Below are 14,567 nucleotides of genomic sequence, written 5' to 3'. Positions count from 1 at the left end.
AGGAAATTGGAGGCATAAATTGGGAACACATGTTCTTAGGAAAAAGTACAGAAGAAATGTGGCAAACACTCAGGGGATATTTGCGTGGAGATCTGCATAGGTATGTTCCAATGAAACGGAAAGGATGGTAGGGTACAGGAACTGTGGTATACAAAGGCTGTTGTAAATCTAGTCAAGAAGAAAAGAAGTGCTTACGGAAGGTTCAAAAAACTCGGTCATGATAAAGATCTCTAAGAAAGAAATTAGGAGAGCCAGAAGGGGCCATGAGAAGGCCTTGGAGGACAGGATTAAGGAAAACCCCAAGGCATTCCTAAAAGTTTGTGAAGAGCAAGAGGATAAGATAGGAGAGAATAGGACCAATCAAGTGTGACAGTGGAAAAGTGTGCATGGAACCAGAGGGGATAGCAGAGGTACTTAATGAGTACTTTGCTTCAATATTTACTACGGAAAAGGATCTTGGCGATTGTAGGGATGAGTTACACCGGACTGAAAAGCTTGAGCATGTAGATATTAAGAAAGAGGATGTGCTAGAGCTTTCAGAAGGCATCAAGTTGGATAAGTCACTGTGACTGGATGAGATGTACCCCAGGCTGCTGTGGGAGGCGAGGGTGGAGATTGCTGAGCCTCTGGTGATGATCTTTGTATCATCAGTGGGGATGGGAGAGGTCCCAGAGGATTGGAGGGTTGCTGATATTGTTCCCTTATTCCAGAAAGGGAGTAGAGATAGCCCAGGAAATTATAGACCAGTGAGTCTTACTTCAGTGGTTAGTAAATTGAGGGAAAAGATCCTGAGAGGCAGGATTTATGAACATTTGGAGAGGTAGAATATGATTAGGAATAGTCAACGTGGCTTTATCAAAGGCAGGTTGTGCCTTACAAGCCTGACTGAATTTTTTGAGGATGTGACTAAACATATTGATGAAGGTAGAACAGTAGATGTAGCGATATGGATTTCAGCAAGGCATTTGATAAGGTACCCCCTGCAACTTGGCTTATTTTCCTTGGAGCGATGGAGGATGAGAGGTGACCTGATAGAGGTGCATAAGCTGATGAGAGACATTGATCGTGTGCATAATCAGAGGCTTTTTTCCCATGGTTGAAATGGCTAGCATGAGAGAGCACAGTTTTAAGGTGCTTGGAAGTAGGTACAGAGGAGATGTCAGGGGTAAGTTTTCTTATGCAGAGAGTGGTGGGTGTGTGGAATGGGCTGCCGGCAACGGTGGTGGAGGCAGATACGATAGGATCTTTTAAGAGACTCCTGGACAGGTACATGCAGCTCAGAAAAATAGAGGGCTATGGGTAACCCTAGGTAATTTCTAAGTTAAGGACAAGTTCAGCACAGCTTTGTGGGCCGAAGGGCCTGTATTGTCCTGTAGGTTTTCTGTGTTTCTATGTTCCTATTTATCCACTTTAAACTTAAAAAGCTGGTTTGGGAGTATTTTTCAAATGGTAACATTTTGGGAGAAATGGGGTAGTTGGGTGTTCCAAGTAAAGTTAAATTCCTTAAGATGAATGGATAAATAATGTGTTCAAAAGTTATGGAATGAAACTGGCCGCTGAATTTGCTTTTAATCCAATCATCCAACCTTGCCATTCAGCAGCTGTAATCCTTGTTAGCTGCCAATAAGAGGAGCTTTAGTTTGAGAGTTGCAGTTATAGTTGGTTTGTTTCCCTGCAGTAGAAAAAGTCATGCCATCTGTTTGATTTACTTCTAAGTAAATTTTAACAATAAAACAGTAAATTCTAATCTAATTCTCTAAATCCTCAATACCTTAGATATGTCTCACTCTTGTTTTAAAATTATAAAGGTTCAAAATCAAAGTCTATATGCAGTATACAACTCAGAGATTCGTATTCTCCAGATAGCCACAAAACAAAGAAAAGAACATGGAAGTGATTGAAAGAAAAACATCACCCCTCTCTGACAAAATAAAAGAAAAAACAAAAACTCTCAAACCCCAAACCTCCAACCCACTCTCTTGCACAGAAAAGCTAAACATATCACCCACAAGAGAAATAGCAATGAGAACATCAAACCACAAATCCTCAGCCCACCAACTGGCAACAAGAAAGAATGGGTGAAAACACAGGAGGATTAAAAACAGAACTGAAAGAGGTCAATATGAACTACAGTTCAATCCATAACTCTGAGTGTCAATAACATCTGCAAGAGCATCCAGGAGAGTGACCATTCAAATGCAGCGGCCTTTCCGAGGAGAGTCACTCGAACCCGGCGGCCTTTCCGAGGAGAGCCACTCGAACCCGGCGGCCTTTCCGAGGAGAGCCACTCGAACCCGGCGGCCTTTCCGAGGAGAGTCACTCGAACCCGGCGGCCTTTCCGAGGAGAGTCACTCGAACCCGGCGGCCTTTCCGAGGACAGTCACTCGAACCCGGCGGCCTTTCCGAGGAGAGTCACTCGCACCCGGCGGCCTTTCCGAGGAGAGAGACTCGAACCCGGCGGCCTTTCCGAGGAGAGTCACTCGAACCCGGCGGCCTTTCCGAGGAGAGTCACTCGAACCCGGCGGTCTTTCCGAGGACAGTCACTCGAACCCGGCGGCCTTTCCGAGGACAGTCACTCGAACCCGGCGGCCTTTCCGAGGAGAGTCACTCGAACCCGGCGGCCTTTCCGAGGAGAGTCACTCGAACCCGGCGGCCTTTCCGAGGAGAGTCACTCGAACCCGGCGGCCTTTCCGAGGACAGTCACTCGAACCCGGCGGCCTTTCCGAGGAGAGTCACTCGAACCCGGCGGCCTTTCCGAGGAGAGTCACTCGAACCCGGCGGACTTTTCAGTTAACAATTAAGCTAATAATTTCCATTTTTAGAGAGAAGTTCCAGCCTTACTATGAAGACTTAACCTCACTAACTATGAAGATCCTAACCTCACTGCTGGACGCATGGATCTGCTGTTGTAAACAATGTTTCTACCCTTGCTCCTCATCAGGACTTCGCAGCCAGTAAATAGTTTCTCCTTCTGCTTTACCAGTTACCTTTAAAATCTTGAATCCTCAATGAAGTTGTACATTAAGCATATTTAATCTAATTTAGGATCATAATCATGGCACATGAAGTTGAATTGTTTTCAATAACCAGGACGCGGGCTTTTTCCATTGAGGTTGGGTGGAACTACATGCATAAAGGGTGAAAGATCATGGGTTAAGGGTGAAAGGTGAAAAGTTTAAGGGGAACATGAGGGGAAACGTCCTCACTCAAAGGGTTGTGAGAGTGCGGAATGAACTGCCAGCACAAGTGATTTCAATGGTTAAGAAATGTTTGGGTAGGTACATAGATGGTAGGGGTATGGAGTGCTATGGTTTTAGTGCAGGTTGATGAGAATAGGCAGTTTAAATGGTTTGGGCATGGTCTAAATGGCTGAAGGGTCTATTTCTATACTGCACTTTTCTGTGTCTCTAGGAAGCAGTCACACAGAGAATTGCTGGCCTGATCATGCCTGACTCCATAGCACAAGTCTGATAAAGTATCTACAGTTGAATTGTTAGCAGAGTAAACGCATATCTGATTAAAAGGGGAATGGCTGTTTGGATATGCAGTTAGCTAAAGAACACAACAGTAATAGAAGTCAAAAACTGCAGATGTACAAGAACGTACAGAAACAGAGTATAGGCTGGAGTGATCATAGATCTGGCAAGTAGATTTTCATATCTATAACTGTGAAGTGAAATAGAGGAAACACACTAATTAAAGTGATACAGAAGTGCAAGTTTAAAGAATTCTCTCCTTTCTCAAGGATAGCACATTACTTAGGGTACTAAAGAATAATAAACAGTTTGAGAATTGGCTGTATGCAATCCAAAACCAGGTTTCTGTTCTTCCTATTTATATTCCTTATTTAGGACAGATGAACACTCCTACCAGTCAGTGCTTTATCTTCTGGGTTATACTCCCAGGTATACTGGTATCTTCTCAGTTGGTTGCCCAATTATAGGTGACGTCATAAACAAAGTAAACTCCTGGAGCTCTAGCGCGAGGATACCATTTTTCACTTTAATTAATCAATGACCATGTTCATCAGTGACCGTGGGACCCCTTAGGATCCTTAGAGAGCGTGAGGGGAATAAAAGGAGGTGCTAATTGCTAAATGAATTCTGGAAGCAGGTTGTGTTTATGAAGCATAAACATTAACGTAAAATTAATTATGCTAAACTGTCTGCTATTGTGCTGTGCACTTGACATAATGCAGTGGTGAAAAATTGTCAAAAATGAATGAAAGTATGCAGCGGTATCTCCCTAGAAAATACAAATGACCTGATCTGGCTAAAAAGACATAATTTAGATATTTATGGAAACCAGCTCAGAAAATTGGTAATTGGTAAGAAAAATATATGCAGACTTGTATAAAGCAGGTGAAGTTACAGAATCATGTGATATTGAGGCATACAATTCAATCCAATGAACCGTCCCCAACTCGAGTACCCATGTTTTATTAATCTCATTTTATTCCCATCAATTCCTCCCAGATTCTACCACTCAACTAACTATGCATTAGTTGGCAATTGTAAATTGCTTTTAATCTACCACCTAGAATTCATGGACTATTCAGAAATCTGATGGTGGACAGGAAGAAGCTGTTCCTAACACGTTTGGCGTGGCTTTTCAGGCTCCTGTACCTCTCCGTGATAGTTGTAACTAGAGGTCATGTCTTGAATGGCGAGCGCTCTTAACGATGGATACTGCCTTCTTGAAGCACCAGCTTTTGAAGATGTCCTTGACGATGGGGAGAGTTGTTTTTGTAATGAGCTAGCGGAGTTAACCTTTTCAGCCTTGTTTAATGCTGGTCGTTGGAGGCTCCATACCAGATGGTGATGCAACCTGTCTGAAAGAGCTCCATGTATTTATAATAAAAGAATCTGTGACATACCAAAATCTTCTCAAACTCCTATTGGAATATGGCTACTTGACATACCACCTTCATGATTGCATCAATGTGTGTTGGGCCCAGGATAGAGCCTCTGAAATGTTGGCATCCAAGAACTTGAATCTGCTCACTTTTCCACAGCTGATCCCTCAGTGATGACTAGTCTCTCCCAATTTCTCCTTCCTGATGTCCACAATCGGTTTCTTAGTCTTGCTGACACTGAGTGTGGGGTTGTTGCTGCTCAACCAACTGATTAATCTCATTCCTATATGGCTTCTTGTTGCCATCTGGCATTCTGCCAACAAAAGTGTTGTCATAGGTAGGCAAATTTATAGATGGCATTTGAGCTGTGCGTGGCTACACAGTCAGGAGTGTAGAGTAGAGCAGTGCAGTGAGCTAAGCACATGTGAATGTATTGATTGTCAGTGGGGATAGATTGTAAACAAAGATATCTGGTCATTGAGTAAATGGGAACAGTTAGGGATGAAAACATAGACAAAAGAATGTAGGAGTGTAAAATGCAGAGCACTCCCAGCGAGACAAAAGAGGAGTGAACCAGGAAAGCTGCTAAGGAAAATGGTCCTTGCAGAATGTTGAAAGGAGGAGAGGGGTTGCTATATCTTGTTCCTGAAACATGGATAATTAACATAATCTGCTGTAATTAACAAAGCCCTTGACCATATCTCATCCATTTCCTGCACCTTTATTTTCAGGCCTCTGCTCTGAGATAGAGCAACAGAGTACCCATGTACCTCGCCTTTTTGCATTCAAAAGATCATTTTCTTGAAATTGCCTCCAGCTCAAAGAAATTCCACCACCAGACACTTCTTTCCTCTCCTGTCAGCATTTTTGCACTAACTGTTCTTTTCACAACTTCTTGGTCAGTCCTGTTGAGATCTTGAATCTGATTAAGAGATAACTTCAAATATAGCACAGATTTGTTAAGATCTGGAAAATGAGGAAGATTAATATTTTAGTTTTTGATCTTTTTAGTACAGCCATTCAATTTCCTACTAAGGATTGATTGAGCCTCTATTTTCAATTCAGTTCTCAGAGGATGAAAGGTATTTTCTTCTGTGGCACCATCAAGAAGGCGACTCGTGCAAACAGCACCGATGGAAACCATCAAATACTCCCATTTCAGTTTGCCACAACAATGTCCAAGGTCTGTACATTGTTTTAGTGCAATTAAAAAATCTATTGCTGCTTAGGATTGATGTAACTTGAATGAACTCTGGTGGTTGTTCTTCTTTAAGATGGCAGAACTGAGACAGCTCCAAGAGAAATGTGTTGAGCAGCAAAGAAGTCTCTATGTCACATTTGTTGATCTAACCAAAGTGTTTGACACTGTTGGTAGAGATGGTTAGTGAAAGCTCCTACCAAAATTTGGTTGCCCCCCCCCCCCCACGCCTAACCAACATCATCTGTCAGTTCCACGAAGCCATGGAAGGCCGCATCAACATGTGTGGTGAGTTGTCAGACCCATTTCCCATCAGCAAAGGCTTAAAACAGGGTTGTGTTTTGGCTCCTACTCTGTTTGGTCTATTCTTCACTGCTGTTCTTCAGGATGCCACATCAGACCTGAAGTCAGGGGTCTTCCTACAAATGACGGTTGATGGCGGGCTCCTCAACCTCGCAAAACTGAGAACAAAAACAAAAGTCAAGGACATTGTGGAGCATGAGCTACAGTTTGCTGATGACTGTGCACTGGTTGCCCACTCTCTCGAAGACTTACAGATCACCAGTCGCTTTGCCAGCGCAGCCAAAAACTTCGGACTGAAAATTAGCCTGAAAAAGACGGAAGTTTTGTACCATCTGGCTCCTGGCTCAAGCTACAAAGAACCAACTGTCCTCATTGTTGACACTCATCTCAATGCTGTCAACAAGTTTTGCTACCTGGGCAGCATAATAACATCCTCAGCCTCTCTGGATGTAGAGACTGAGTCAAGAACCAAAAAAGCCTGCTTTGCCTTTGATCAGCTGAATGATCGAGTTTGGTCACAGAACATCAGGTTGGCCACCAGGTGCAAGGTAAACAGGGCCGTTGTCATATCAGCCTTGCTATACGGATGTGAGACGTGGTGCCCATATCAGAGTCACTTACACCAGCTTGACAAACTGCAGCAGCATCACCTACGTTCTCTGATGAAGATCACTTGGCGAGACAAGGTCTCCAATACCGAGGTTCTCTCTCGAGTCGGAATGCCAGCAGTTTCAACCTTGGTGATGTCAGCCCGACTACACTAGACTGGACATGTTGTCAGAATGCCTGACAGAAGACTGCCCAAGGACATCTTGTATGACCCACGGTCCATTGGTACCCAAAAACGAGGAGGCCAGCGACTATAGTACAAGGATTTTCTGCACAGGAGCCTCAAGAAAGCGGACATTGCCCCATCAACATGGGAGGATCTGGCTCAAGATCGCTCACAGAAGAGACACCATCAGAAAAGGTGTGGATGCTGCTGGTAACAAGCTCATAGAGGCAACAGAGGAAAGGCACAGGAAGTGCCACAACAGAGCTTCTGCCCCTGCGGCCCCTCCAGGCCTCACCTGCCAAGTATGTGGCAAGCAGTGCCTGTCAAGGATCGGCCTGTACAGCCACTCCAGGATGCACATATCAAACCCCACTAACTGACTGAACGGAGCCATCATCATCCTATGGGATGGATAGCCAGAGAGAGAAGAGGGGATGCCAAGCTGCTTAAAAGTTCATCTAAGAGAGCACAGATTTTGATTCCTAATACTGGCTATCTTGCTGCCAAGCATACAGTGTCTGGTAAATATAAGTGAAGATCTCAGAGATTGAGTGCTGTTTCAATTGATCAATGGAATGATATTGAATGCTGGTCATCAGCCATTGACTTCCATGCTTTGGTAATGATATGTGTGGTTACATTCAGTTGAATGTCCAGAGTCTAGATCTGATGAAACACCTAGGAGGAGTAAATCAACATAAGAAGAGCTACCCAGAGGGAATCCTATTGGTTTCCAAGAGTTTCTGTCAACAAGTTGGCTCTGTCTTTTCTTACTTGGTATTAACCAACATTGCATGAAGCAGAGGATTGGGATAATGGACAGATTGTATTATAATTTCCAGCTTCTGATTAATTGCTCCATTTCTTTAACATCATTTTTTTGTTGTGCTGATTGTGATAATGAAGGGTGTCTCCAAAGGCAATTATACATTATTTCTGCTCGAGAATATGGCTGATGCTGTGTCGAGCTTGTCATTCACATAGATACTTAAGAGTGATGTGGTTGAGATTAATCTACATGCAAGGCTATGGTTAACCACATAGCTTCCCAGTCCAAGATTTGTACTAAATCTGGTGTTGGAAATTAATATTCAGATAAAGTAATTCTCAGTCTTAAAATACAACTCTTTTTGTCACATTTCTTATGGAGAGGATAAAGCAACTATTCTTGCAGCGAAAGTTGTGTGGGGAAGAAACTTCCTAATGAGTGAGGTTGACTTCTTAATTTCTTCATTGGGATAGAAACATAGAAAATAGGTGCAGGAGTAGGCCATTCGGCCCCTCGAGCCTGCACCACCATTCAGTATGATCATGGCTGATCATCCAACTCAAAACCCTGTACCTGCTTTCTCTCCATACCCCCTGATCCCTTTAGCCACAAGGGCCATATCTAACTTCCTCTTAAATACAGCCAATGAACTGGCCTCAACTGTTTCTTGTGGCAGAGAATTCCACAGATTCACCACTCTCTGTGTGAAGAAGTTTTCCCTCATCTTGGTCCTAAAAGGCTTCCCTTTTATCTTTAAACTGTGACCCCTCATTCTGGACTTCCCTAACATCGGAACCAATCTTCCTGCATCTAGCCTGTCTAATCCCTTTAGAATTTTATACGTTTCAATAAGATCCCCCCTCAATCTTCTAAATTCCAGTGAGTATAAGCCTAGTCGATCGAGTCTTTCTTCATATGAAAGTCCTGCCATCCCAGGAATCAATCTGGTGAACCTTCTTTGTACTCCCTCTATGGCAAGAATGTCTTTCCTCAGATTAGGGGACCAAAACTGCACACAATACTCTAGGTGCGGTCTCACCAAGGCCTTGTACAACTGCAGTAGAACCTCCCTGCTCCTGTACTCAAATCCTTTTGCTATGAATGCCAACATACCATTTCCCTTTTTCATCGCCTGCTGGACCTGCATGCCCACCTTCAATGACTGGTGTACAATGACACCCAGGTCTCGTTGCACCTCCCCTTTTCCTAATTGGCCACCATTCAGATAATAATCTGTTTTCCTGTTCTTGCAACCAAAGTGGATAATCTCACATTTATCCACATTAAATTGTATCTGCCATGAATTTTCCCACTCACCTAACCTATCCAAGTCACCCTGCATCCTCTTAGCATCCTCCTCACAGCTAACACTGCCGCCCAGCTTTGTGTCATCCGCAAACTTGGAGATGCTGCATTTAATTCCCTCGTCTAAATCATCAATATATTTTGTAAACAACTGGGGTCCCAACACTGAGCCTTGCAGTACCCCACTAGTCACTGCCTGCCATTCTGAAAAGGTCCCGTTTACTCCCACTCTTTGCTTCCTGTCTGCCAACCAATTCTCTATGCACATCAATACCATACCCTCAATACCGTGTGCTTTAAGTTTGCACACTAATCTCCTGTGTGGGACCTTGTCAAAAGCCTTTTGAAAATCTAAATATACCACATCCACTGGCTCTCCCTTATCCACTCTACTAGTTACATCTTCAAAAAATTGTATAAGATTCGTCAGACATGATTTTCCTTTCGCAAATCCATGCTGACTTTGGCCGATGATTTCACCTCTTTCCAAATGTGCTGTTATCACATCTTTGATAACCGACTCTAGCATTTTCCCCACCAGCGATGTCAGACTAACTGGTCTATAATTCCCCGGTTTCTCCCTCCCTCCTTTTTTAAAAAGTGGGGTTACATTAACCACCCTCCAATCCTCAGGAACTAATTCAGCATGTAAGGAGTTTTGAAAAATTATCACTAATGCATCCACTATTTCTTGGGCTACTTCTTTAAGCACTCTGGGATGCAGACCATCTGGCCCTGGGGATTTATCTGCCTTTAATCCCTTCAATTTACCTAACACCACTTCCCTACAAACATGTATTTTCCTCTGTTCTTCAATCTCACTAGACCCTCAGTCCCTTACTATTTCCAGGAGATTTTTTATGTCCTCCTTAGTGAAGACAGAACCAAAGTAGTTATTCAATTGGTCTGCCATGTCTTTGTTCCCTATGATTAATTCACCTGTTTCTGACTCTAAAAGACCTACATTTGTCTTGACCACGTATCTATAAAAGCTTTTACAGACAGTTTTTATGTTCCCTGCCAGCTTTCTCTCAATCTTTTTTCCCTTTCCTAATTAAGCCCTTTGTCCTCCTCTGCTGGTCTCTGAATTTCTCCCAGTCCTCAGGTGTGCCACTTTTGTTTGCTAATTTATATGTTTCTTCTTTGGACTTGATACTATCCCTAATTTCCCTTGTCAGCCAGCGGTGCACTACCTTCCCTGGTTTATTCTTTTGCCAAACTGGAATGAACAATTGTTGTAGTTCATCCATGCGATCTTTAAATGCTTGCCATTGCATGTCCACCATCAACCCTTTAAGTATCATTTGCCAGTATGTCTTAGCTAATTCACATCTCATACCTTCAAAGTTACCCTTCTTTAAGTTCAGAACCTTTGTTTCTGAATTAACTATGTCACTCTCCATCTTAATGAAGAATTCCACCATATTATGGTCACTCTTACCCAAGGGGCCTCGCACGACAAGATTGCTAACTAACCCTTCCTCATTGCTCAATACCCAATCTAGAATGGCCTGCTCTCTAGTTGGTTCCTCGACATGTTGGTTCAGAAAACCATCCCGCATACATTCCAAGAAACCCTCTTCCTCAGCACCCTTACCAATTTGGTTCACCCAATCTATATATAGATTGAAGTCACCTATTATAACTACTGTGCCTTTTTTGCACGCATTTCTAATTTCCTGTTTAATGCCATCCCCAACCTCACTACTACTGTTAGGTGGCCTGTACACAACTCCCACCAGCATTTTCTGCCCCTTAGTGTTATGCAGCTCTACCCATATTGATTCCACATCCTCCAGGCTAATGTCCTTCCTTTCTATTGCGTTAATCTCCTCTCTAACCATCAATGCTACCCCACCTCCTTTTCTTTCCTGTCTATCCCTCCTGAATATTGAATATCCCTGGATGTTGAGCTCCCATCCTTGGTCACCCTGGAGCCATGTCTCTGTGATCCCAACTATATCATATTCATTAATAACTATCTGCACATTTAATTCATCCACCTTGTTACGAATGCTCCTCGCATTGACACACAAAGCCTTCAGGCTTGTTTTTACAACACTCTTAGCCCTTATACAATTATGTTGAAAACAAAAGCTGTCCAGTAATTCAGCAGGCTGCAGCTAGCATGGTTGTCCAGTTGTTACTCTGGCCTTTGGTTTATACAGTAGCAATAGTCTTAGTTCCTGGTGTTAAAACAAATAACTAATGGCTGATCCTTTGACAATTGACAGAGGAAACCACATAGTTATGTTGGGTTGCTCTAGCTCTTTAATTGGGTGATATATCAGAAGATAAAAACATATGCCTAAATAGCTTTGTGCAATTAAATGTAGAAAAATGTGAGATATTGTTTTAGTGTTGTACTTATTCTCCAATGGATTTATTTGCATTAAAAGTACTGAGATAGTAGAATGGTTTCTGTTTTGTACTGTTTGCCTATTTTGTTACCACTGGTTTATCATGCTTGGATTGCTGTATTTAGTAATTGTTAAATTATATCATTGATCTTCATTCTAGGAAAAGAAGATGGCCAAGCATCACGCCAAACACAAGTTCAATCAATGCGTGGGAGAGGATTTCAGCACAGTACTCATCAAGGATTTGGTTCCTATTCCTCAGTCAAGTCCGAAATCTCGACAAGTTATAGATTTACTCAGCAAAGGGGATCCTTTGGTCCATCTTTTAATCAGAGGTCACCTTTTGGACCTCCAAGGTTTCATCCAACCAACAGCGCAATACATTCGCAAACAGTAATGTCGAATCCAATGATGTCCTGTCCATATGGTCCTTCATTTTGGCCTCCTGTATCAAGTGATATACCTCCTTTTCTATCCTATCCTCCTCCACCACCACCACCACCTCCTCCTCCACCTCCCCCTCCCCCTCCTTTTTCTCCTTACTTAATGAGCACTGGTTGGTCAGAATCAAATGTAGGGCCTCCCTGCTTTCCAAACTCCCCCTTTCCTTGCTTCCCCAATGATTCTTCATTACAGATGTCAAATTCTCATTTCTCACCACAGTTACGTCAACAAGGCCAGCCAGACTTTCCATTTAGACCCCCTTATTAGAGCCACCAATACATACCTCCACCCCATAGCAACACGTAGTGAGGAAACTACAACAAGCTGTGCCTGAATTCTTTAAGCACTGAATTGCATTCAATAAATGAGGATGAAAACATAATGCACCTTGTACCTGTTTCAAAATACGATTGTGTTAACACAGGAATGGCACCAAAATGTGGTCACTATGACGTAATAAACCCTGGCCCGTTCAGTCCTCTCCATGCTAATAAACCCTAGCCCATTCAGTCCTTTCTATGCTAATCCAGTGGCCTTTTAATCCAAACATAATCCTGAACTCAAATGTAAAATTATCGGCTAATGTAGGCCTTATTATAGGCTGAATTTGAATTTTTAACAGTTGTGGAAAAAGTAATATTAATATTTATGTGCACATAGGACTGCTTATTCCATACAATCACCTTTTTTTGAAATTGGCTTTTATTGGTGGTGCAAAATGGGCAAAAACAAATTGGCAACCCATTTTGCATTGTACTGGAATTTCCTTGCTACAAAAGCCAACGTAAAAGATTTTAGGTGGGGTGCAAACTGACAAAGAGCAATTTCACCCCATTTTACCTGGACATATCTGTATTGCTGTATTTTGTAAATACAATAGTTCTGGTATTGATGTTAAATTTATCATCTGTTACTTGTAACTAGATCCTCAATATGGAATGATGAATCTCAAATATTGAGAAAGCAATTGGCAGATATTTAAGTAAATATATACCAAGTCTGGCCACCTACCTTTTTACATTGTGAACCTAATCCTTATTTAGTCTTTTATTTTGCATCATCAAGTTTAGAGGGATTTGAATTAAACATTAAAATTTTTGCAACCTTTGTTAAGCCCTGTATGTCTTTATTTTATATTTTAATTTACTTCATCCTACAGCAATAAATTTACCTCCTCATTCTGATGTATATCTTTTGTATTTGCTTTTCATTAGGAAGTAATTCTAATGCCTGATTATGGATAAATTTAAGCAACTGTATTCAATAATAATGTGTACCATTCAGCCAAAATAAATTGATTTTTTTGTTAATGTACACTTCCTAGCCATTGATTCAGAGTCGCGTTCAAAGCTGGAACAATTTAACCTTGGCCTAGTCTAAATAATTGTACTTTCACAGAGCCTAGAATACTTGGTGACAAAATGAGTGACAAAATGAGTAAAATCTGGCTATCAACTTCACAGCTAGAAAAGCAATTTAAAGGAAGTCTCCAGAGGTTCATTGGCTATGTGCGCTGTTTAGCAATTTGAAGCAGCACAAGAAGTAAGTGATCTTAGATTTGATCCCTTGCTGTGGTGGTGCTGTAACACCACAACCCACTTCAGAACTGTTGTTGCATTAATACATTGCCATTTCTGCAATTCTGAGAAAAATCCTGACTACTTACCATCAAAGGCATTTATTATGCAGCAATTTAATCTTCCTTTAAGTTTATATATTCCACTTTATATTCAACTTTATTCAACAGTATATTCAACTTTTTAAAGTATTCAATTTTATAATTTTATGTTTAAATCTTGCTGCTGTCAACTTTCCACTACTATTTGGGTGATTTATATCATACTTTTATTTTCTCTTGCAACACATTATTGCTTTTTGGGTATTCCAGATTCTTTGAGAAACTGACTTATTCAGCCATAGATGCTGCCTATCCAACTGAGTACCTGCAGAAGCTTGTTTGTTGTTCCTGAAAGAACCCCCACCAGTTTGACTTGTTACTTCTCTCCATGCCCTCAGATGCCTCCACCAATAATGAAGGTCTTGCTTAAGACTGCTAACTCTGAATTCACTACCTAGCGCTTTTGCTGCCTCCTTACGCTGGTTTTTCTAATCCTGTTTGTGGCATACTATTAACAGCTTTTGATTGGAAAATCAACTGTGGTTCCACAGTTGATTACTGGTCTGCATCTTCCGATGGGAAGGGTGAACGGAAGTTGGCTGAAGATAGACTGTCATGTTTCACCGAGTCAAATACCCTCCTTGTACATGGGGAGGATGGGGGGAGTGGGTTAAGCTATTGAAAAGTATTTCTGTAATCCTATAGTGTAAGCATATCCAATCACAAGCTGCTGGATTTAGGTATAGTTGGAGACTGTGAACAAGAACACAGTTTGTAAGGAGGGAATGGTTTATGAATTTCCCTTTCTTGCAAGATTAGCTTTGAAAATTCCAGTGTCCAGTGCTCCCAATGTGACCTCTCCTACCCTGGTGAGACCTGTCGTGATTTGGCAGGCTGCTTCGTCGAGCACCTCTGCTCCATCTGCCAAAAGCAGAACTTC

The 14,567-nt window shown here is 42.0% G+C and overlaps 1 protein-coding gene across 2 annotated transcripts in view; it reads left to right on the top strand.

The window, feature by feature from the left end:
• Positions 1-13,319, top strand: part of naf1 (nuclear assembly factor 1 homolog (S. cerevisiae)) — a 165,967-nt gene extending 152,648 nt beyond the window's left edge. For both annotated transcript variants that reach the window (XM_059964965.1, XM_059964966.1), the window contains exon 9: positions 11,726-13,319. In XM_059964965.1, coding sequence (XP_059820948.1) covers positions 11,726-12,276 — 551 coding nt within the window. In that variant the 3' untranslated portion in view covers positions 12,277-13,319. The remainder of the gene's footprint in view (positions 1-11,725) is intronic.
• Positions 13,320-14,567: the final 1,248 nt, after the last annotated feature.

The sequence above is a fragment of the Hypanus sabinus genome, chromosome 3 (assembly GCF_030144855.1).
Source record: "Hypanus sabinus isolate sHypSab1 chromosome 3, sHypSab1.hap1, whole genome shotgun sequence".
Lineage (NCBI taxonomy): Eukaryota > Metazoa > Chordata > Chondrichthyes > Myliobatiformes > Dasyatidae > Hypanus > Hypanus sabinus.
This window is presented reverse-complemented; position numbering and strand designations above follow the sequence as displayed.